The sequence below is a fragment of the Branchiostoma belcheri genome, unplaced genomic scaffold, assembly GCF_001625305.1.
Source record: "Branchiostoma belcheri isolate BF01 breed outbred unplaced genomic scaffold, Haploidv18h27 scaffold283, whole genome shotgun sequence".
Taxonomy (NCBI): domain Eukaryota; kingdom Metazoa; phylum Chordata; class Leptocardii; order Amphioxiformes; family Branchiostomatidae; genus Branchiostoma; species Branchiostoma belcheri.
In genome coordinates, this window is record NW_017803891.1 from 117,649 (window position 1) to 141,820 (window position 24,172).

General features: G+C 37.4%; 1 protein-coding gene and 1 long non-coding RNA gene across 2 annotated transcripts; both read left to right on the plus strand.

Annotated features, from left to right (window-relative positions):
* The first annotated feature begins 1,498 nt into the window (after positions 1-1,498).
* Positions 1,499-10,732, plus strand: LOC109472807. The gene is made up of 4 exons (XR_002140388.1): positions 1,499-1,599; positions 1,740-1,844; positions 4,473-4,622; positions 10,601-10,732. It is a non-coding gene; the product is annotated as an uncharacterized LOC109472807 (long non-coding RNA).
* A 1,991-nt stretch (positions 10,733-12,723) lies between these two features.
* On the plus strand, positions 12,724-23,655 carry LOC109472809 (sushi, von Willebrand factor type A, EGF and pentraxin domain-containing protein 1-like). Its single transcript, XM_019772673.1, has 18 exons — positions 12,724-12,828; positions 13,886-14,131; positions 14,701-14,958; positions 15,090-15,224; positions 15,689-15,811; positions 16,391-16,516; positions 16,650-16,847; positions 17,444-17,638; positions 17,885-18,127; positions 19,105-19,244; positions 19,429-19,531; positions 19,872-20,057; positions 20,252-20,329; positions 20,554-20,709; positions 21,147-21,311; positions 21,458-21,592; positions 21,760-21,938; positions 23,089-23,655. The coding sequence occupies exons 1-18, from the start codon at positions 12,804-12,806 to the stop codon at positions 23,104-23,106; spliced, it is 2,709 nt and encodes a 902-aa protein (XP_019628232.1). The 5' UTR covers positions 12,724-12,803; the 3' UTR covers positions 23,107-23,655.
* Positions 23,656-24,172: the final 517 nt, after the last annotated feature.

Below are 24,172 nucleotides of genomic sequence, written 5' to 3' on the forward strand. Positions count from 1 at the left end.
AGTCATGAACCAGGAACATTTGTACAAGATTGTTATCTCCGTTAATTGAGGTAAGTAGCATAAAGCACCAACAAGAAAACATTCCACGACGAAAACAAGTTTGTTTAATGTGATAAAAGTTTTTTCTAGCATATGGCCTCAAACGTAATGATTTAAAACATGTTTTTGAGTGAAATGTCATGTAGGGAAACATTTTGATAAAAGTTCTTAAGAGCACAATATCTACGATGTTTTTGCTAACACTATTAAAAAGATATATGCAGTTATGGGAACCTAATCAGTTGTACGAAGATAAATAAATGATGATGGTGACCGGGGTGAATATTGATAATTCACACATGTATCGCATTCCTGTAAAAAGCACCGTTGATAACTATATCCATCGACAATGGAGGTTTGCAATAGATTTTTTGGCGATGCCTCAGTACTGCGATTGAGTTAAAAGTATTCTAAGAACTCGGCGAATGCATTAAATTTTGTCAACAAGATAACTGTAGAATAGCTGGATAAATTATTTTCATACTTAGTTGGTTCGTAGGGTGTGACTGAATCTAGAAAAATAAGATTTTTGGCCCCCTAGTGATTTCCTTGGTAGAGCAGCGGAACTTCTGGTCTTGGCATCTCGCGATTTGGAAATGCTAAGGTCTCGAATTTTGCATGGTAGGTAGCTCTTGTGCTTGGACAGAATGCCCCCTAGAAGTTTTTCTGGGACTGCAGGACAGTTTGTTTAAAAATATTTAAAACAAAACATGTTATTTAGATTCGACGAAAACAAGTTTGTTCAAGGTGATAAAGGCTATGGCCAGCACGTGGCCCAAAACTTGATTAAAGAGAATGTTTTATACGGTAAAACTAAAGTGGAAAACATTGTCTAAGAGAAAGAAAATGGATTATACAGTAAAAATGAATAGAAGTATAATATATGTGAAAGAATGACATGTACATGCTCTTCTACACAAAAAAGTATTATAAAAAGAAGAAAACATATTATCAAATGATTTGTCAGCTACGTCAAAATGACCCTGTTAGGTCAGGAAACATCTCACGCTGTCATTTTAAGTCGGCAAGTTAAACATGCCTGAACTAAATGTTAGCTGTCCAGTTAAAGTTGGCCACCCATGTCAATAACAGACGGACTCTGCTTTTAACTTGCTGACTATTCAACGATTATCAAAAAGCATTGATCACGGAAGTAATAAATGTTACGATGTCACAGAACTTTCATCAACGCACATCCACTTTAAAACGTGATGCAAGGTGCTATTCTTTGCATCTTTTTCCTTTTGACAAGAAATCGATTGCCTTTGCCCCCCACGGTCTATTACTGCTACAAACAAAATACCGTTGCTTTGTTAACCAATCGTTCCGTAGCCAACAACAGCAACTGAATAATTTATCACAAGCACATCTGATGTCTACATCCATATTGATTTTCAATGTCACGTGTTCAGTGAGCTTTTAAAGTTACAGCGCGCCGATTGCGTTTCAGAAGCCGTCACAGGACTGGTGTGCAGCAGCAATCCTACGCCAAGATGAATACCGTTGTTCATCTCGTAGTTTGCCTTTGTCTCTTATCAACGATTGAAAGCGCTGTTGTTGGTATGTAAGCATTTTATTGTTTAATGCATGGTTAAAAATGCCTTCATTTATATTGAGTTGTTTCATGTAATTACATGTAATATTGGGTTGTAAGATACGTTAGTTTAAGTGGAATTTTAACAATTTTATTCATTGCATAGAACCACGAGATGATAATCAAACCCTAGATGATGGTGGACTCCAAGACAATGTAATTCCCGGAGACGATGATACAGCATCTCAGACAAGAAATGGCCACCTAACTGGTAAGTCGATTGCTTATTCTAAATTATAGCCTTAAAATATGAGCTAAGGTCGACTGCACTCTAGCAGTGACCTTTAGCGTACTTTAACATGTTAGGGATAATCCATTGCATATTTTAAATCTAAAGAACATGTTTGATGTTTAAAAAAAAAAGGCGCCTCAAACTTGACACGCTGATGTTTTAACAAAATGTCAACGTCAGAGTGGATTACCAAAAAGATTGAGAATGAGTTTTATGTATTCAGTGTTAAAGACTGCACTTTGTATGATAGGTACAAATCTGGTCAAATTTAAGGGGCAATGCATAAAAAACAGGGCCCAGAAATATGAAGTATCATGTAAGTATCGCTATTACAACAATGCTGTATTGGAGTATTGTTGACGGCTACAAATAATGTATATGAATCTGTTATGCAAATAGTGTAAAAGACTGTATTTGACAGGTCAGCTAAGCCTGTCAGCTAAGCCTGTTAAACACTCGTATTCTTGGATTAATGTTTTCGACTAAAAAAATAGGGTTCTTGGTGCCAAATGTTCAGTTGTTGACACATTGGCGCAACAAATTCGTAGTGTGTTTTTGGCACACAGTTAGGCAGATTAGACCAAAAGCTCGATAAGCGTCAATCCACGGTACAAGGAGGGAAGTTATGTTAGTTGTCTTTGACTAGTCACTCCATGAGTTTGACCTTGAAAATATTTTTAGCACTAGCTGGTTTCCTCTTCTATGCTAAACAACTCTAATGCCAGCTGTGACAATGTGATGCAAATTTGAAGATGCCCTCTTACCAAACGACAACCTAAAAGTGACCCTAACGGCTAAGAGGGCATATGTACAGTTCAGTTTCAGTTTATTCGCACTTTAAAACAAAATATAACAGTACAAATACATAAAAATATAAATGAAATGTAACGATGCAGGGAGGCCGTAAGAATAAAATGCTTATGAGGAGGCCACCCTTCATAACGTGATCAACAATTCAAATCAATCGGATAAATAAGAAATAACTTAGGTAACGGGTAAATGAAACAAAATAATAAAATACAATACGATACAATACTATCTACAATAATGAAAAATAGTAATGAAATTAGTAAACGAGGAAGCATAAACAAAAAATTAGGAATATATGGGGTTTTATGAAAGCTACTTTAGTATGATTTTTGAAAATGGTGAAGGAGAGACTAATTTGCAAAGTTCTACTTAGTTTGTTCCAAATTGTTGGACCCCTGTGCGTGATTGTAAATTGACGAAGATTCGATTTCGCATAGGATGGCCTTAAATAATTGCATTGGCGTGTGAAGTGGTTCTGGATATCTGAGTTCAGTAAGAAGGTGTAGGTGTCGTGGAAGATTTCAGGAAGGCAAGGACATTTATTCATTCTATTTTCTTGTACATTAAAATACTGGTTTGTAGTCTATTTATGTCATTTATGGTCAGTATTTTGAGCTTTTTAAACAACGGTGCAGTAGGGAGGGGTAAATGAAACTTTTGACGCTATTCTGATGTATCATTTCGCAGTAATATTTCCTCCACTGCTGAATTCTAGTCATATTTACGGATTTTAAATTACATTGATAATACGATTTAAGATCCAGACTAACCTCAATCTTAAACTCTCTTAAAGTGTAACTGGCTATCTAACACACGTCCCCTTCTTAAAAACTTGTGGTACGGCCATTGCCATACTTCGTGCAACAATTCAAACATATTTATCTGTCTAACGCCTCGCCAAAATGTGTTATGCATCACGTTAAACCTTAAGAGTAATGTAGCCGTTTCTTTCGTATACGTGGCGTTCTATATACAATGAAACAAAGAAATATCGTCACACCACCGTGGACCATGAATAACGCCAAACCCGTTACTGAAAAATATAGTAACTGGACACAATTTTAGCTTCTAGGCTTGCCCCTTGGTCAAGACTGGCAGACGTGTATACTGCGAAGTTGGAAAACACATGTTTTTTTTCGTAGACAAACAAATATTTAGTACGCGCTGGTTGATAGAACGGACATTTCAACACAATGACTTTACTTTTTGCAGACTAAATGAATGCTTTATCATTGCTAACCTAACAAGACCTAACAAGAAAAAAGTTGATGTATTATGCATTTGCCATCATATCTTTGACTACTTGTTTTACATATTTTGCTGTTATCTCATTTTGTTAGATATACCACTTTGTCTTCTTGTTACTAATGTGTGTACTAATGATACGTTATGTTATTTTTTTTGTTGGTTATGTTGTGTCGCTTTTTCGTTCACTGGTTCCCCCTGGAAATCAGCAGATTATAGCTGTAGGGGAAGGCTAGTTGTCTTAAAATGTAATAAATAAATAAATAAACAAATCTAAAGGAAGTAGTTTTAACATGTAAATGATCCTTAGTTGTCATATTTATTGCAGCAAAATGATTAAAGGATGTAAATAAACATATTGTTAGTTAAGTCTACCGACTGTAATAATTGTTTTTCATCAGATTTTTCTTCCAAAATGCTAGCCGTAAGTAGGTCTACATAGATACATTCATTTATGTTTAAGTCAGAAATTAGTTACTTATGCTCCTTAGACAGAGTAACTTTATTTAGAATTGGTTAGCTTTCTCCCAAATTGTTCTATCTTGCTTTTAGGATGTGATGCACATGGGCACACATGCCAACATGGTGGGACGTGTGTTACATACAACATAACAGGCTCAGCTTTTGCCCAAAATAATACGCCAGCGATCACCTCCCATTGCGAGTGCACGGACTTTTGGGAAGGGCAATATTGCCAGGATGGTAAGTATCAGTTTTATTACTATTGAGTCGTTGTCTGTAAAGTTAACCTAATCGAAGTATTACAAGGGAGGGGAGGCAAACGTTGTTTTTCTGAAATATTGCCCCTGTCACTTTGTCATTGTTTTGTTGACCTGACGTCTCTTCAGTGCAAAATTTAAAAAAAGGTTAACTATATGTTAAATCTATATTATTTTTTTATTAAGACCTTGTTTTGGTCTTATTACTAGAAAAGGGAAGCTCTTGAATATAACCACCACTAAAGGTAGAAATAGTTGGAATGTAAGTCTATTTAGCTTTTAGGGGGGGTTTGATGAAAAAGATGTCAAGACTGAATATGCGTCTTTTACGTAAAATTTTATGCCGTGTAACATTTGGTAATCAATAACCCTGATGTTTGATACTTTTCCTTAAATTATCGTAAATCAGTAATGATGTAAGTTAAACGTCTTTGGCAGAGAACCCGCTCTGCTTGTACAACCCTTTATTTACGTCCAGTACATAGGTACGTACAGTATAAGAGATGGACATATTTTATTATATGGTCAGCAACTACGAATTCAAGCCATATGCAATGGTCAATTGACAATAAAATCTGTACCTACCTGAAATGTAATTACACTATAGTAAAGTATAGTATAGTATAGTATAGTAAAGTATAGTATGGGAGAAATGTATTGTTTTCCCTTGTTTTTCCTTCTTCTTTACTTTAAATTTCGTGAAATGGATTCAATTTTTTTTCATTTTTGAGCCAAAGAACAAAAAAGTACATATTTGTGTCCTTTGGCCAAATATTAAAACTAAAACCCCTGCAATTTGATATGGGAATTGGATACAAGCCCAAAGAATTGCAATCTGAGAACCATTAAATTTTCTGCCAATTGTTTTGGAACGTCTTTCATACCTTATTCCATTACTGGATGGAAAAAACTTAGAAATTCGTACTCTTCCGTTTCGAAAATTTCGATCGCACCTTTTTAAATGGGTACATCCTGTTAAGCTAAACCATTATACATTTGGTTCTCGTTCTTCCTGTATTCTCATTACCCGACTTCATCTCGGTACCCGCAACTTAAATCAGACTTTATACTTGGGGTCTTGTTACAAGTCCAGCCTGTAACTGCAGGTGTCCATACGAAACAATTACTCATTATCCATTGCACTGCCCTTTTTAAACCTACCAGCGCACGGTACTTCTTCCGCACGGTACGTACGGGGCACGCACGTCGCTCGCACTAGCACGCACGGGTGGTGAATCCGCAGACCACACGTAGAAAAAGTTTTACATGCACTTAAAGTTCTACGGCGTGTCTGCGAGCTCCCAAATCCGTAGGATTCCGTACGGAGGCGGAACTCACCACGCACGGATGCCCTACGTTTGCCCACGTTTTTGCATGTACACGGCGGTCTGTCACTACGGCATTCTTTCCCATTGCTATGCGCGTTCTAAAAGGTATCGGGTTACAAGACGCTAATTTGGCCTGTTTTGGACTACCCGTAAAATATTTGAAAATACACAAATAATATTTAGGGGTAAATTTCGTCAAATTAAAATGAAATTATCGTCTTAACATCCTTTAAATGTTAGCTTTTTATGTTAAATCAATGATTTTTAAAAATTTCGCTCAGAAAGACGATTATTTTCGGGTTTCCGAGCACAAGTCATGTTGCGTTTTTAGGCAAACATCGTTCAAACCTGGCTACAGATATTACCCCAGATCCCCGATTTTTGTATTTTTCGCAGACTAGGAATAAGACAAAAAATCGTGTTTTAGGGATTTTTTAATTTCTGATTTTAAGTGTAGTTTTTGTCGACATATTGGTGAAAAAATGGCATTTTTTGACATTTTTCTCACTAAATTACCCATAATTCAAAATTGAGGCCATTTTTCTAAAAATCCCTAAAACACGATTTTCGGGACAACCGTTACGGTCATTTTGAGCCGTGAATGGGGTATGTTTGACTCTCCATGTTTCCAGGTTTGAACGAGTTTGGGAGACATGTCATATCGCAAGAAAGTGTGCATTGTGTTATTCATACTGGCGTAAAGAATCATTACAGTATTCAAGGTCACTCAAGGATACGACAGTAGCTTCGCTACAAGTTACATGTCCACCAAAAATAATAGCGGACATGTACTGTCCAGGAAACTGTTTGTATCTATAGAAAAGTGTTGTTTTTTATCTGTTGCAATGCACGGAGGTAGAAAGGCTTGTTTTGCCGCTTTATAGTAAATGACCGCAGGTGACCCCGAAATAGAACGCGGGTTCGATTCGAATTCCCCAGATCGAACACGATCGAACACAGTTCGGGTTCTATGACATGTGGGAACTTTTTTAGCCCAGATTTTACCACCGTGGTAGACAGCACGCAGAAGCACGTACGGCGAGTTGTGACCGTTGCTTAAAGGCTTAACATAACGTACGCATTCTTGGAGCAGATTCAAATGCAAAGATTGAACGACCTAATGCAAAATGATCTAGCTATCATTAAAAAAAACATTATTGCAATAGAGGCCGAAAACATCTCCTGGAGTTCATAAACTAATGCACTGTGTTAGACCTTACCGTTAATTACACTAAGGAAATAGGAACAATTTCACATATCCCAGTGGGGAGCGTGTCAGGATTGACCATGTTTAATCAATAAAAACGGAGGAATAGCGCACTAAACTGCTAAGCATATCTTAGCTTTATGAACACCAAATCAGACTATAGGCTAGTAATAGCTAAATTAAGACTGAGTTTAATAGCAAACAACAACAATCTCAGATAGGTACCAGATACGATTGGGCAAACCTTCTAAGTGACACTAATGTAAATGTAGCATATACAAATAAGGCCAAGAGAAGGTTTGACGAGCTATATGAACCCGAGAAGATTAAAAATGCAAACACAATTTATACAAATGTCATAAGAGCACACGAAGCGTCAGCAAATACATTCATAAACATCAAGCAGAAAGTAAGGAAGCATGTCCCTGGGGCAAATAATAAGAACATTTCTAAACTAGAGTTCGGCGATCTCATACCTCCATGACATGTTTAGTGCTTTCGTAAATCTTATGCATGGTAATAATTACCTGTAAATGGCTTATATTTACAACCCTCCTCATTTGGAGGATTTTTATACAAATTAATCACATAGCTCCTACCTAGTAACATGCAACACAGTGGTAAAATCCTTACCATTTAACATGGAAAACGCATGATTGGTGGTTATACATGCATGCAAGCACGACCTCTGACATACCTTTGCCAACTCATGTTTGCCGTGCAAGCTGACTAATTATACATTTTCACTGCAAATATGAAAATTATAAGAGCACATTTGCATATATAATATCAGTTGATCATATTTTCGACCCAATGACATTGTTATCTTAAGAAAGAAGGCTGTTCTGGCGTTTCCTGATAAATTATGCAAATAAGGTCCTGCTTTGAATTAATTATGTTCAATGATGTTCACCTTCACTGAACTTCCAATTATGGTAAGTGTTTAATTCCCAGCAGTTACCACAATAAAATTGTACCAATTTTTCATTTTTTTATGCAAATTAGGTCTTCATTCACATAATCAGCATCTGCCAATGATCTTGTCGTTCTCAACTACATATATCTAAAATGTTTCATAGCCTCAATATGAAATACAGCAGATTAATAGAATTTCCTCATTTACTATGAAAATCAGATCCTGATTTGCATAATTGTATTTTAATTATGTCAAGCATCTTTAAAGCTACCTACATACCAAAAATCAGTACAAACTGGTAGGGGCCCAAGCTCACGTGGCTTTTTTCCGAGGACAAGAGCTACCTACCGTCCAAAATTCATGACCCTAGCATGTACAGATCTCGAGATATCAAAACCGGAAGTTGTGCTGCGGTACCAAGGAAAGCCACTATGGGGCTTAAAACCCTCATCATTTGCAGTTTTTACCACACCCTACCAACCCACCAAGTATGAAACCAATCCACCCAGCCGTTTTTAAGTTATCTTGCTGACCACAGACGGACAGACAGACGGACAGTTAAACACAACTGAAAATATAACCTCCATGACATATTTCATGGAGGTAAAAACGGAAAGCATTAGAACAAATAGACGGAGCCGAGATAAAGAAAATGAAGGACGATCTCTACCAGGTATAGGAGCATGAACTCAGAAATTACATTAAGGAAAATACTGCAGTAATTCAAAGTGCCTCTGAACAGCATTGAGGAGCACTCTTTTGGGCCCCTTAAAATGAAATAACCTCTAGAAATAAAACAAATCATGGTATGCCAATAGCAAAAAGTTGGGAAAGATGTAAAGATTTCTAAATAATTAATCTCCTCTCTTGTTATTTTCGGCTTCCCCGTTCCTCTTCGTTGAGACTTTGAAAGTGAAGTGGCATCGGTCAGTTTAAGTTAGAACTCTAGTATCCTGGTAGATAATACCGAGTAGTAGGGGCTCCAACCCTAGTGCTGTAGAGTCGTAATGATTCACAACTTCCTACTAACTGATGAACCTATTTTTTTAATAGTGGGTCTTTTCCATTGCCAGATTCCCTCTCTATTGACGAGTTGTGTGTCCCAATTATACGACAGTTCCTTTTGAATCAGTAGCAAAGTTAAAAGTGTTCATTTAAAATACCGCGGGAAGGAGAAAAAAGTCAGACAGATAAGAAAAAAATCTGCCTTCATCGAATATGGAGGAGGGTCTTTGGTCTTGGGGGGGGGGGGGTCTCCGAGGGCGTCCTAAAACTTAAGAATTAAACTAGAGGTCGGAAATATCATGTCTTCGTCAGAGGTACATTGTTCTAGAGAAATGAGCATGTGTATTCTTTACCCTTTTTAATAATCAATTTGGTCTAAAGTACAAAAGAATCTCTGTACTCATTTTTATGCTACCGAACACCCTGAAAGGGTTCGCCACAAATTTAACAGACGCGCCGTCACCTGTGTTAGCCCCTACGTTATTTGATTTTGGACTGTTACTGGAAAAATAAACTTACAAGAAATTCTTCTTACTATATTATGATGAAAGTGTCACGACAGTGTCGCAAAATATAATATAAGAAGGTGTGATAAAGGAAAGAATTAGAACAGGACGACTACTGCTGTTGTGTTAATTTATCTTAATGACGAATAGAAGACTTGTTACACTGCGTTCTTTTATTCAATATGTGTCATAACATTTGTATTTCTAAAGTACGTATTTTCCAAATTCTAGGCATCTCGTTTTTTGGCCATTCATGTTTTTATCGCGCTTTCACAGTAAATTTAAGGTCTCCGGTGGACGTCATCCATTGCAATTATTTGGTGTGGCTGTAGAAAATAATCTGACACATGTCCAACATATCTCCCCCTGCTGAAGTTACAGTACAATCCCTCAATATAACGCCATTTGATCCCAGTCCATTATGGGGTTCCCCGGCTATATTCAGCTGTCGGCTGTCTCCAAGCAAGAGTTGGTGGAGGAAGTTCATTATTTCTAAACACAAAAGGTCCACTGCTGTGACAACGGAACCCCCACGAAGCCCATTAACGAACCTAACCTTGGTCTCAAAAATAGTAACCTGCCTACTACAAATTATAAACATCAATTTACATATACTCGAGTTATTTTGCTAACAAGCCACAAATACAAAAGGTGCACTTAGGTGACGTACAGAACCACGAAGCCGAAACTTTGACTTGACTTCGGCCTCAACAACGGTAATCTGTCTGCCAAAAAAAAAACGTCCAATCATGTCTGCCTGATTTATATCGCTAAATACGCAGTCGCACGCAATGCGGCGAGACAATCCCATGGTCTTTCTGACGAAGACAATAACAGCGGAATAGTTTAAACAATATGCCTTTCAATAGTTTCCAACATTTGCAAAAGTACAAGGTAGAGCCGGGTTGGCTAGTCAAGACTTTCCGGTCTCTGCCTGTTTTCACATGCTATGCATAGACTTACTTAACTCCTGTATTACCAGGTTTATTTGATTTTCAGATGTCGATGAATGCGCATCTATGAGCAGTGGTTCAAACAGACCTTGCGCCCAACGCTGTGAGAATATCCCAGGGTCTTACCGGTGCAGTTGTAATGAGGGCTACACTCTAAATCAAGACTCATCAACCTGCTCTGGTAAATAGACCACACATTTGTTTGGTACAAAACGCACAAAAAAACAGGTAAGACAATAACCTCCTCCTAATATATTCATACAACCTCAAAATATTTTAAGGATTAAGTTATATAAACCATCTAACTAAGATATTACTCGGAGTTTAGTTGCAGCTACCCTGTGTTGTATGTTGTTAACCGATAGGTACTCTTCTCCTTATATATATTATTAAACAAACGGTACGTTCGAAACGTTAGTAACGATGTACCTCTGTTATAGTCACTGTGGATTACAGTAAAAAATGTTTCGGTGTAAATATCTTTTTATCGTTGGTTGAATGGCAAATTTATCAAAAATATTTACCGGTGATAGATATTTGCTCTGAGATATATCAGGACCAACCTTACTTTTATTTATGTATTTAACCCTAAACAGTACACCTGGGGTCCGCGCGGACCCCAGCACTATATATTCTGTAATATCTTTTTTGTTTCTAAAGATTTTTTTCTGAAATTTTAGGTAATTGTCACCCACAAAGTTGTCTCTCAATACAGTGCAGAAAAATCCGTTTCTACCATTTATAAAAAAAATTATATCTGATTTTCTTTTGGGGTCCGCGCGGACCCCAGCCGGCTTTCGATCATAATGGATACACTGGCGTTCTTATACTTTACCTTATTTCCGTTTTTAAATGTTTTTATGCACTCATCGTATGTCTACCAAGTTTCCAGAGAATGGTGTAGTAATAGAATTAAATTTTAATAACTTTGGTGCAATTATGACGTCATATGACATCAGAGCTAATAATATAGTCCGCCATATTGGATTTTGACCAATGACGTCATCAAATTAGCATATTCTATGCATTTTAAATGATGTAACTTATATTTAATTATGTAAGATGTTATTAATGTTGGAAAAGAAGTGTAATTTATTATAAAACTCAGAAAATTGTTATGTTTAAACCAAAATTACTTCTATTTTCAAAAAAACTGCCTGCTAGAAACCCGTTGCCATGGCAACACAAAAAAACATCAACTTACTAGTATTAAACTAATATGAACTTTTTCCCAGAGACATTTTAGGAAAGGTCTCCAAATTTGATACTTCTATCGCAAGCCGTTTAGCCGCTATCTGAGATCAAAGTTGGGCCTCAAAAGCCCCTTCAGTCTGAAATGGGTTTAAAAATCGGGTATTTCTTCTTGTCTTCTTTTCTTCACAAAAAAATAGAAAAAGTTCAAAATGTATGATTTTTGTATGCAATGTGGACACAGAGGTTCCCACATCAGTTTGCAAAACAATTGAGCTGGTAGCATGTTGATAATTTCTAAAAATTAGCAAAAAACTGTTCTGGGGTCCGCGCGGACCCCAGGTGTACAGATTAATCAGTCCGGGAAGGTGTACTGTTGAGGGTTAAGAATGCTAAAGGTATTAGCCATACCTGAAAAATGTAAATTTGAAACAAAATATTTAGCTCATGAAAGCACAATCACATGAAATACAAATCTAACAATAACTTGTTTTGTTTCATCTTATAAGAAAATCGACTTGAACATAAGATACTACATGGCACCAAAACACATTTGCAACCGACAGGTATATTTTTTTTTCAAATGACGAAAATGCACACAATTTTTTTTACCCAGATATGTATCCTTCTCATGTATTTGAGTGCAACCAAATCATCAAAAATCAGACTGCCTATTCGAGAATTCAGTGTTTAAAACCTAGTTTGGTGGCTTAAATCTAAACAAAATGTTATTGTATATAATCAAAACGTTTACAAACTGTCAAAAGTTCATTTTGTAAATTCTTCTTAAATATTTCATCTTTTGTTGTTGATATAATTTTTGTGAACCGTTTTTTGAATGTCAATTAGGCCAGGTTGATTTTATTATATGAATAACATCCTGTGAGACTCCAACGTTGACGCAAGCGTGCGAATAAAAAACATGGCAAATCAAATGTCATTATCTATTAACAGATATCGATGAATGTACGCCAAACGATGGGCACGGACCATGTGAGGAAAGGTGCACGAATAACGAAGGATCCTTCTTTTGCTCGTGTTCTCAAGGCCACTTCCTCATGCCGGACTCTACTTCCTGTGGGGGTAAGTACACCTTTCTGAATTTTCTCCTTGTGAAGTTTGGCTACAATGGCACTTCTCTGACCCAAGTGGCTGCTGAATTGTACAATCGGCTCAACAGACTCCGCCCTGTGATTGACAAACTCTTGCGCCCAAACCAGAACGGTTTCAGGCCTACGTATACGTGATCTACCTCTGCTAGGCTCTCACTTTCAGCCGAATCGTTGAGGAAGTTCGGAACCACAAGAAGAAATCTGTCCTTATCGTCATCGATTTCATGGAAACGTTTGATTCGATCAGTCGTGACATAAGTTCAAGACCCTACAGGCATGTGGTGTGCCTTTGCCGGTTGTCAATGCGATTGGTTTTATGTATGTTAACAGTACGGCTACTGTGCTCACACCCGAGGGAGAAACAGACACCTTTAACGTCAGGTGTCTTGCAGGGTGACCCCTTTGCACCGTTTCTTTTCATTCTTGCATTAGACAATGCCTTGCGTAAAGCAGCAAGGACTGATGACGCCATTACCTTAAAGGGAAGACAGAGCTCGCGTCACCCAGCAGTGGTTCTACCTGACCTTGACTTTGCTGACAATATCTGTCTCATAGAAGACACTATCAAAGCTGCTCAAGAGTTTCTGTACAGGGTAGAGCATGCCACACAGGATATTGGACTTAATTTAAATGCACTTAAGACTAAGTTTATGCACCTCAACTCTCCAACAAGGCCTTAGACCTTGCTGTCTAGTGATGGCTATATTATGGAGCAAGTTGATGACTTTAATTACCTTGACAGCTATGTTCACAAGGTCCATGATGTGAAACGTAGTATTGAGAAAGCTTGGGGTGGGGTGGTGGTGGGGCTTCTAATGCCCCAACAAAAGAGAGGAAGCTCCAATATCAAAATCTACCAAACTTAAAGTTTTTTAAACCTGTGTTGAGTCAATTCTACTCTTCGGAGCAGACTCATGCATCTATCATATCCGTTCCATTGTGCTTTAATAAATACTTGTAATATATTCTATTTTGATATTTTTGTCAAAGCATTCATTTTTTTAATATTAGTATATTTATCTTTCCAGACTCTATCAGCCGGTTTAATCATACGCCTCACACGTATATCCGATACCACGACGATAGGGTTGTTCAGAAAATTGCAGTGCCTGAAGACTGTGCTACGGAATGCATGGAGGAAGCAGATTTCTATTGCCGATCCTTTGACTGGGAACCTGGCAAAAAGACATGTCACTTAAGCAAGGAAAATAGCCACACAACGCCACTAGAAAATGATCACCATGTGGACCTTTTTACTTTCTATGAACGGACTAGTAAGTTTAAATGCTCATGACGTTTACAAAAAAAAACATAAAGCGCAAAGTAATGATAATGTAAACAATAGTAAGAGAAATGATACAGACAAAATCAAAATTACATTTGCCTACAGTCCAAAATCAATACTATTACATTAAATCTCTTCTGTGTTTGTAGCTGCGTGTAACAGTAACAGTTAATAATAATTAAAAAAAATCACTTTAGAACACAAATCGTATCGTTTCCATACACCATAATAATTGTATGTAAGGGATCCTTTAGTAATCGCAGTGTGGGTCTTTGCCAATTCATGACGTCAAATGAAAAATATTGCCTACCAACTGCTAACGCTCTTAAAATACAAAATCGCTACACATTTCTTCCTCGCTAACTTACTTAAAAGTCTTTTTTTTTAACACAGAAGGAACTTCTGTCCGTTAAGCCCTGTTCTGCTAATCATAGATTTTTTTAGATCTTTGAGTGGTCTATATGGCAATCTACTACATTTTATTTAAATGTTATGTTATTTGTTGTAATTGATTGATTACGGAAATGAAACGCCTTGTATTCTTGTATTTGTTAACAGCTACAACAGACCAAAGGAAATTTACTCAGAGTTTTAAAAAAGCCCCGAGTCTTTTCTCCGGCCATTATTACACTTCCTACACGGAGGCACAATGTGAAGAGAGCTGCCTCCATGTTGATGACTTCATCTGCCTGTCGTTCACGTATGGAGTCACGAACACGGATAATGGACGGAAACACCGATGCTACCTCAGCCCTTACGATTCAAGTGGACAAAACATAGTGGACAACGGCGATTTCGACTACTTTGAAATAAAAAGTATGTAAAAGTGATACTTTTCGTCAAGACCTTAATGATAGGTACAATAATGAGAGATATGATTAAATCATTGCTTTGAGACCTCATACACATAGTTGTCATGCCTTTAAAACCATTCATATTGTTTTCAGAATGCCGCGTCGTAGGATTTTGGGGTTTGTCATGTGATAACGAGTGCCACTGTGTTGACACACACTGCCATCCCATTAATGGCCGTTGTATTCATGGATGCGCGGCAGGATGGGATGGGGATTCGTGTAACAATGGTGAGAAATATTAGCCTACTGTGCAGACTTCTTGCAGGGTAGCGAGTTTATTTCTACGACCGGCTACAACTCCCTCAGAAGAATGTTCTCCTTCCCGAGATGAGCTATAGCCGCTCGTAGTATCAAACGCGCTGCCCTACTAGAAGTATTGGGATAGAGAGATCCACACTTCTTTTCACGTATTTAAACTGTAATTTAGGACATGGGCAGAAAGTTGTGTCACATACATAATTAAGGTGGTAATATATCATCCTCGATACCTGCCTTCCTTGCTTTAGGTGCAGTAGGCGAATATGAGCCTAAAGACTATTTTTATATTCCTCCATATACCCGCACAGATGCAATGTGGAGTAAAATATAGTGGCGTTGTGTACTACAACTAAAAAGCAGGTACTGTCAGTCAGACTCAAAAGAGTATGTCTCATTTTTTTAATGAAATGATATTAATAACTTTGCCACCACAGATATTAATGAGTGCGAAACGAATAATGGTGGGTGCAGTCATGAGTGCCGTAACGAACAGGGGAGTTACCAGTGCCTCTGCGCACCAGGATATCAGCTAGCACCTGATGGTTTCCGCTGTTTTGGTAAGGATTTTTTTTTGTTTCCAATCTTCAGCAACGTGTAATCTATATGGAACATAAAAATAAGTAAGGATTATATGTACACTCTGGTGCCTAACCATTCTGATCGATGTACGTTGATCTGTGTTTACGCCCAAAGTACAGTATGTCATGTTTTCTAGCTGTTCTATTCCTAATTAACGGATATAAAACAATTTGGTTACAGAAGAATAATATATTTAGTTACATGTATGCTCGCTGATAAGGGTTGTGAGACAAGTTGTTGCACTTTAGCCATTACGGATATAAACATTTCTATAATTATACATTGCTACTTAACAACAGCACTGCCTAAAGCATTATGCCAAATATAAAAGCTTATAGTACACGCTATGTATGTTATTCTTCTCAAACTTGGGTTTAAATTTCATTAAAAAGTATATTTTTCTAAAGTTTCCCGCGGTATATATGCCAAACGTAACACATTCTTATACAAACGTATCATGTATTAAAACGTACATTTCATGCACTACCTCAGGAAAATAAATAGACAAAAAGGGGGGTAAATATATTGTCCATATATTGACAATTTTTGTCTTATAGATGTAGACGAGTGCCAAACAAATAATGCAGGGTGTCAACAGACATGCATCAATACGCTTGGAAGCTACGAGTGTGGCTGCTATAATGGGTTTGTCTTGGATCCGGCTGACCAACACACGTGTACAGGTATAACGACTACAAAATTATCTCCTTTCCAAAATCTATAAAATGTTTAAAGCTGAAGTTCATATGATGTTTACCTTACCCATATGTAACTGAAAACATACATTTTGATCACTCAATGTTTTTCCTGTTGTAGCCTCGCAGTGTCCGATGCTTCCTTCGGTACATAACGGCATGTTAATGCCACAGTCTGTATGTGAAGCATCCGCTTGGCTACCGGTAAACACAACATGCTCGTACCAGTGTTCATCTGGATATGAACTTGAAGGAGAAAGCAATCGTGTATGTCAGCTTGGTGGAAATTGGACTGACAACTCCCAACCAATATGTAGAGGTAAGTGGCTTATAGGATTTGTTCTTTGATAGAAAAAAACCCTCAGAGAATAGGGAATTTCATTATTTCTTTGTTGCGCTTTGGCACAATTCCATTGAAAATAGGTCTATCTCTACGTCTCCACGTTTTAAACGTAATTTGATTATTGAGATAGAATATCAATTTGAAACATATTCCTGATCATGATGTAAATGCACTACACTAAGCAGCCGATGTCCAAAAGGGTCTGTATCTCTGAAATAACTAGGGTCGATGTATTTTAGTACACCTCATACCATTTCATACGTTTTCAATCATTGGATGATGAATCATTGGATATCTAAACTTGTCTGCACTGCCTTATTCAGCTTATGAACAGGCTAAACAACACCAACAACAGCATAAAACAATGTTTTCTAAGGTCAGATTGTCAGTACAGAAATTCTACAGAAAAAATGTATATAAGATGCTGTATGTATACTTTGTGTTTCTATGTTTGTACCGTTGTTTTCTATGGGTGAACTACCTGAAATAAAGACATTCATCCATTCATTCATCCATTCATCCATTCATCCATCCATCCATTCATTCATCCATTCATTCATTTATTCATTTAGCCGTGCGATGTAGCCCTCTGTTAAGGCCCACCAACGGCGATGTCATTCCGGAGACCTGCTACAATGGTCAACCAGAATACGGTGGTCCAGGATGCATATTCATATGTGACCCTGGCTATACTCTAAACGGAAGTCAGATCCTAGAATGCACGGCACTAAAGGAATGGTCGTTTGCTCAACCGACATGTGTTCAAGGTATGCTTCCACGCTTAGCATTTGAAATAATGTTATAGAGTACTATTTGGCACTATAATTCTAGTACTATAAGATCATCTATAGTTAGCTATGAGGAAATCTATTTCTCAAATGTATACTTTTGAGATTATAGTGGAATTTATAATGTGTACCTGTAGTTTCCATTCTATGACACCTTAAATGTGTCCCTACTCGTCATTTGCTATTACATTAATGTTTACGATGCTTTTTTTTTCATGCCCACAGATCAAACTGCACCGTACATCTCCTGCCCTGGCAGAGTGACGGTTGATTTACCACTCGACACAAACTCCACGACAGTGAACATTCCTACCCCTACAACTGACGGTTCAAGACTGACAGCTAACATCACACTTTCAGTCGACGGATCTGCAGTATTTCCCGCCGGACGCACAGTTGTTGCATTTGTAGCTGACAACGGGGATGGAACTCTTTCCTCTACTTGTACAGTTCAAGTGGATGTGCTAGGTAACCTTCTAACAACTAGAAAGGCCAATATTTGCTTTGGAGCAAATACAGCGATGGGTTCACCACATTTTACGACATGGCAGGGAAAGAATGAGAAACACAAGGGAAAACAATGATTTACATTGATATAACTATAATATGAAGTAACATACAACTAAAACAACAGTTGGATAGCTATTCCCTACTTTATTGGTTAGGATTTTTAATTGCATAATGCACACTGTTGATTTTCAAAATAAATAAAAAAACGTTCATGCCCCGCATTCCAATGCTGGAGCAGAAAAGCTTGAAATACCTACCAAAACACTTGAATAAAGACATACTGTCAGTATGGAAATGCTCTGTGCAGGTGTTAATCAAGTTAAATCCCAACAGCCAATCAGCAAGAAATGCTCTGTGCAGGTGGAAATGCTCTGTGCAGGTGTTAATCAAGTTAAATCCCAACAGCCAATCAGCAAGAAGTATAGAGGAAAGCTGCATGCCTATTGGTTGATGCCCTGCATTCCATTGTGATGACTCATGCCCAGACGTGGTAAACACGGCACACTAACACAGTAATACATTTGCTATAACACAGCCAAAAAACTCAAATAAAACCATTCTAAAAGCCTGTATCACAAAAATTTAAAAAACGCCTAGGGGTATTTGCCCACTGTACCTCCATACCAAATTTCAGGACCTTAGGCCCTAAAATGAAGAAGCTGAATCCATTTAAAAAATGGCAGGAGGAGAAGGAGGAGAAGAAGAAGAAACATCAGAAAAAGCAATATGGGTTCACCACCACTTCGTGGTGTGGTGAACCCATAAATATTTGTCTAGTTGGCTATGCTAAAATGAAAATGATTTTATTTTTTGGCTGACTGCTAGAAATTGCTAATAACGTTAATAACGCTAATAACATAAATTTTGTCTAATCTTGCAATAAATGGATGTTGTATAATAATAAAGAAATAAACAAATACATTTAACTGTTCCAGACAAACAAGCACCTGTCGTCAGTGGCTGTCCAGCAGACGTTATCGAGATATTTACGGAGCAACGTTACGTCACCTCAGTTATTTGGGATGAACCGCAGTTCCACGATAACGTCGGGATTTCAGATATATGGAAAGCTCTGGTAAGACTTATATCGTTTCAAAAGTTTAAAAATTAACAAGAGACCAAATGATTTCTGAAGTAAGAAAGAGAACCCAATCGCATGTAATAGATACAAAAATCGTTTTATCCCCAAGAACTTTATATTAAAAATCCCTGGCATCAAGCGTAAATATTTACTACATGTTTGATATACGTGTTTGCAGCAACCTGGTGGAACCCTGACGTGGGGCCTGTACAATGTAAGGTACACAGCTTGGGACGCTGCCGGTAATTCTGCGGACTGTAGTTTTGTTCTCCATATTCAGCGTAAGTAACGTAAAGGAATTATGAATTGGCTAAGTCTGATGTAGATTATATATTACTTTCCATAGAACTTGTACATATTGATTATAAAAATTCCACACCACACTAATAGACACAAATCTGATGGGAACATCTACTGGTTCTGGTTCAATGCTATATACTTAATAGGCGTTAGCTTTTTTTTAGTTTCATCTGTCAGTTGCAAGTCTTTGATAGGATACTACAGAATTTCTATGTCTTGATTTTGCCATCATAGCAAGCCTTAATGGAGAATCCCTTACTTATTTGTGTTACCCCGGATGCTTACAAACCGAATAACGAAATAGCCGGTTTTCCTTTCTAGCAAAAACATGTGGAGACCCCATCGGCCCGCGCAACGGGAACGCCAACTGTATGTCTTGGTTGTATGGTTTGTTCTGCCAGCCTACATGCAACGCTGGACTGATTTTTATTGAGGACCCCGCCATGACCTATGTCTGTGGGGCTCAGGCTGAATGGAACCCGTCGAGATACATACCAGATTGTGTGGGTAGGTAAACATGTGCATTTTTCATGCAATAAATCACTAAAAACACACCCACAATAGATTCTTTTCCGTTCAATTTCGGGGGGGAGGTCTAAGAGTTACATGGAAAATAAAGTCTGCCTTACGATGTATACAAAAACGTCTACTAAATGAAAACCTTTAATGTAGGTATTTCCTATATTCTCTCTAATTTACAGGTCATGTGTTAAAGACCGCGGATGCCCCTTGTCCATCTGGAACCATTGAAAGGCTACAAGGCGCAGAACTACACTGCGGTATGTGTAAGCGGTAGTTTATTTCGAGCTACGAGACTTTGTCGCATTTCGGATACATACCCCACGAGACCAACAAACAAGATTGTCATATATGCTTTAGAAACTAATTACAATATATGTATATGTATGTATGTGTATGTAAACTGATTTTCTTGTTAACTTTTCTTTTAAGACTAAAGCAATATATTTTTGCCTTATATGGCTGAAATTTTCCTGTCACACAGCGAACTGTCCTCTCGGCATGAAAGAAGACGGTGGAAATTGTGTCAAATGTGATGTTGGCTATTATCAAGATACCGAGGGACAAACAGTGTGTAACCGTTGCGCAGATAATACAACAACTGCCGAAACTGGGGCAACTACTGCAGACGATTGCCAAAGTAAGTATTTTCAAGATACGTCAATCAATCAATCAATTATCCGCAGGCTTCACGTGCTGGTATATGGCGGCCAGTCATGCACAGGTCCTCTCGAATGATTTTTTAAAGTTAAAGTTATAATCAATCTTTCATATCATACTAATTCCTGCCAACTGCTATAGCTACGATTTTTACAAACAAAAAAATTGTAAAAAGAAATTTGAAGTCGTCGTTACAATTATCGCAGTTACACGGGAAAGCAACACATGGATTTGAAAAGAAAAACAGCTGTCATTAGTGATTACTTCTTCCCTCTGTTCATTCAATGATGCTAAAGAAGAGTGATGTTGAAGATGTCACTCGAAACGCCCGGGAGTAATCTAATCAGTAGTTTGAACCTGTCATCAGCTTGATGTCTAACGTTTATCAATGCATTTAAAGCTTTTAAATGTTTATAGATCCTTGCAATGAGGGCTCATTCTCAACCACTGGCCTTGGTCCAAATTGCACTTTGTGCCCGACTGGGTTTTATCAGTCAATGAAAGGGCAAGTAAAGTGCGAAGGTTGTCCTGACGGAGCAAACACGACCTCTGAGGGCAGCACGTCTGAGGTGGACTGTCTGAGTAAGTAGATGTGATTTCATGATTTCATGTTATAGTGATTAGAACTGTTTGAAATATTTTCAATATTCCATTTTGTCTGAAAGGGGCTTGCATTGTTTAGTATTGTTAAGGATTATGCTTAAAACATATCGCTACTGTTTGTTTAGAGACCGCTGTCATCATAAGAATGACACCAGATTCTCCACATGCCGCTTACGTTGGAAGTGACATTAACATCGCATGCTACGTACAAGGGAACCGTCTTCCTTCCCGCATCTGGTGGAAGAAAAGAAGCTATGGAGGTAAAGTTCACTCATCCATTGTATATGCAGATTGCAAAATATATTTTCTTTGTTATAGGCTACCTTTGGGTGGATACTGTCAAGTCCTGTCTATATGACTGAGGTTGTCTCATGATATTTACTATCATAAACCAATGACTGACATTATTTAAATTTAATTGGTGAAGGTGACGAGCAGGACATTACAGCAGCATCCTACAGCTTCCACTTTGATACAGCAGAGTCAGCTCAGATTCTCCACATCACCCAGGCGACAGTGGATGACAGTGGCTCTTACCAGTGCTATGTGTCCAATCACCCGGTTGGAGACGCTCAGGATATGAAGGAAGTTGATGTGCACATTCTCGTAAGTTATAATGATATATATATTAATTATCTCATCGATGGCGTTATGATGCAATACCGTTTTCCTTAACCCTAAACAGTACACCTGGGGTCCGCGCGGACCCCAGCACTATATATTCTGTAATATCTTTTTTGTTTCTAAAGATTTTTTTCTGAAATTTTAGGTAATTGTTACCCCCAAAGTTGTCTCTCAATACAGCGCAGAAAACTCCGTTTCTACCATTTATAAAAAAAATTATATTTGATTTTCTTTTGGGGTCCGCGCGGACCCCAGCCGGCTTTCGATCATAATGGATACACTGGCGTTCTTATACATTACCTTATTTCCGTTTTTATATGTTTTTATGCACTCATCGTATGTCTACCAAGTTTTCAGAGAATGGTGTAGTAATAGAATTAAATTTTAATAACTTTGGTGTAATTATGACGTCATATGACGTCAGAGCTAATAATATAGTCCGCCATATTGGATTTTGACCAATGACGTCATCAAATTAGCATATTCTATGCATATTAAATGATTTAACTTATATTTAATTATGTAAGATGTTATTAAAGTTGGAAAAGAAGTGTAATTTAATATAAAACTCAGAAAATTTTTATGTTTAAACCAAAATTACTTCTATTTTCAAAAAAATAGCCCGTTGCCATGGCAACACAAAAAAACATCAACTTACTAGTATTAAACTAATATGAACTTTTTTCCAGAGACATTTTAAGAAAGGTCTCCAAATTTGATACTTCTAGCGCAAGCCGTTTAGCCGCTATCTGAGATCAAAGTTGGGCCTCCAAAGCCCCTTCAGTCTGAAATGGGTTTAAAAATCGGGTATTTCTTCTTGTCTTCTTTTCTTCACCAAAAAATAGAAAAAGTTCAAAATGTATGATTTTTGTATGTAATGTGGACACAGAGGTTCCCACATCACTTTGCAAAACAATTGAGCTGGTAGCATGTTGATAATTTCTAAAAATTAGCAAAAAACTGTTCTGGGGTCCGCGCGGACCCCAGGTGTACAGATTAATCAGTCCGGGAAGGTGTACTGTTGAGGGTTAAATGAATACCTACTTGTATTTTACAATTTACTGTACATTTTCCTTTGTAAGCATTCTAAAAAGACTTTATTCCAATGTCAATTTCTTTTTTTTTTATTTAGCCAAACTATACCGGTTAAACGACATCATTTGTGAGTGGTGTACGGAGCAACGTATGGAGACAAACATTGGCCAGCTGTAGTTTAATAGTAGAAAGCAATGCCATTTTTACGTTTGAGTTTACTTGAAGTAATAAGTGGAGCCTGTTTAAAGTGCCTTTGAACCAAGTAGACATGTAAAATCTAAAATGATTCAATAAATTGATTAACACTGACTTTATTCTATGAAAAACAAACAATGCAGGACCTAACTCAGTAAGTGTAGTAATGAAATATTACTTCTTTATTTTAAATAATGCGTAATGGGATAGATTTTTGTGAAAATGTTTTATTCTAGTATAGGAAGAGAGTGATAAAAATTTAGTCGTATTTTCTAACGTATCGTTGTGTTTGACTTGAGCCTTGAACAGGGACATTATAAGACAGGAGACAACGTCTATGCAATTTTAGATTTTTGTTGTGTTTTAAGTGGTAGTAAGTGCTTGTCATGGTGTTGTCATGATTTTAAACTGGATTTATGATCTTTGATATATATCGGAATTAGCAATAAATATACTGATATCAACTTGGTATTTGTCTCTTCTTGTATCATTGGTGAGTTTAAAAGTCTCTCTCTCTCTCTCTCTCTTTAAAGCTATGCATGTCAAACCCTAAAATCTCACAAATAAAACTAGTTGTCATCAAATAATCTTATTTCATCCTCGCTTTTGAGTTGAAGTATGGCTGAATAACGGGTTTTTCTATGGTAGGTTGCATTCGGAATATATATTTTCAGAAGTGCTTACGAGGATGAAATGCGGTATTGGGTTATTGATTTAAAGTAAAATATCATCTTAAGAGTAATTAAAAGAAAAGAAATCTGCTATACCTTGTGCTTTGACAATCAAGAGCAGGATAGCTTAATTAATCTGTTGCCCGATAGATATGATTTCATGTTACCTTTTGTCGTGTAATCCACAATCTGTCTACAGCAATGTAATTTGTAAAATATTAACCAATACTTAATTAGTTTAACAACCAGACCGGTAAAACACGGCCCCTGTTGCCATGGAGAAGCTTTTACACTATCAGGACATTCCTTTAACTC

Bases quoted from the DNA above. Each gene is read 5' to 3' on its own strand.
- LOC109472809 (XM_019772673.1), top strand. From the start codon at position 12,804: ATGCCGGACTCTACTTCCTGTGGGG. The intron at 15,225-15,688 runs GTGAGAAATATT...TTGCCACCACAG, and splicing joins TGGGGATTCGTGTAACAATG to ATATTAATGAGTGCGAAACG. The intron at 20,330-20,553 runs GTATGTGTAAGC...CCTGTCACACAG, and splicing joins AGGCGCAGAACTACACTGCG to CGAACTGTCCTCTCGGCATG.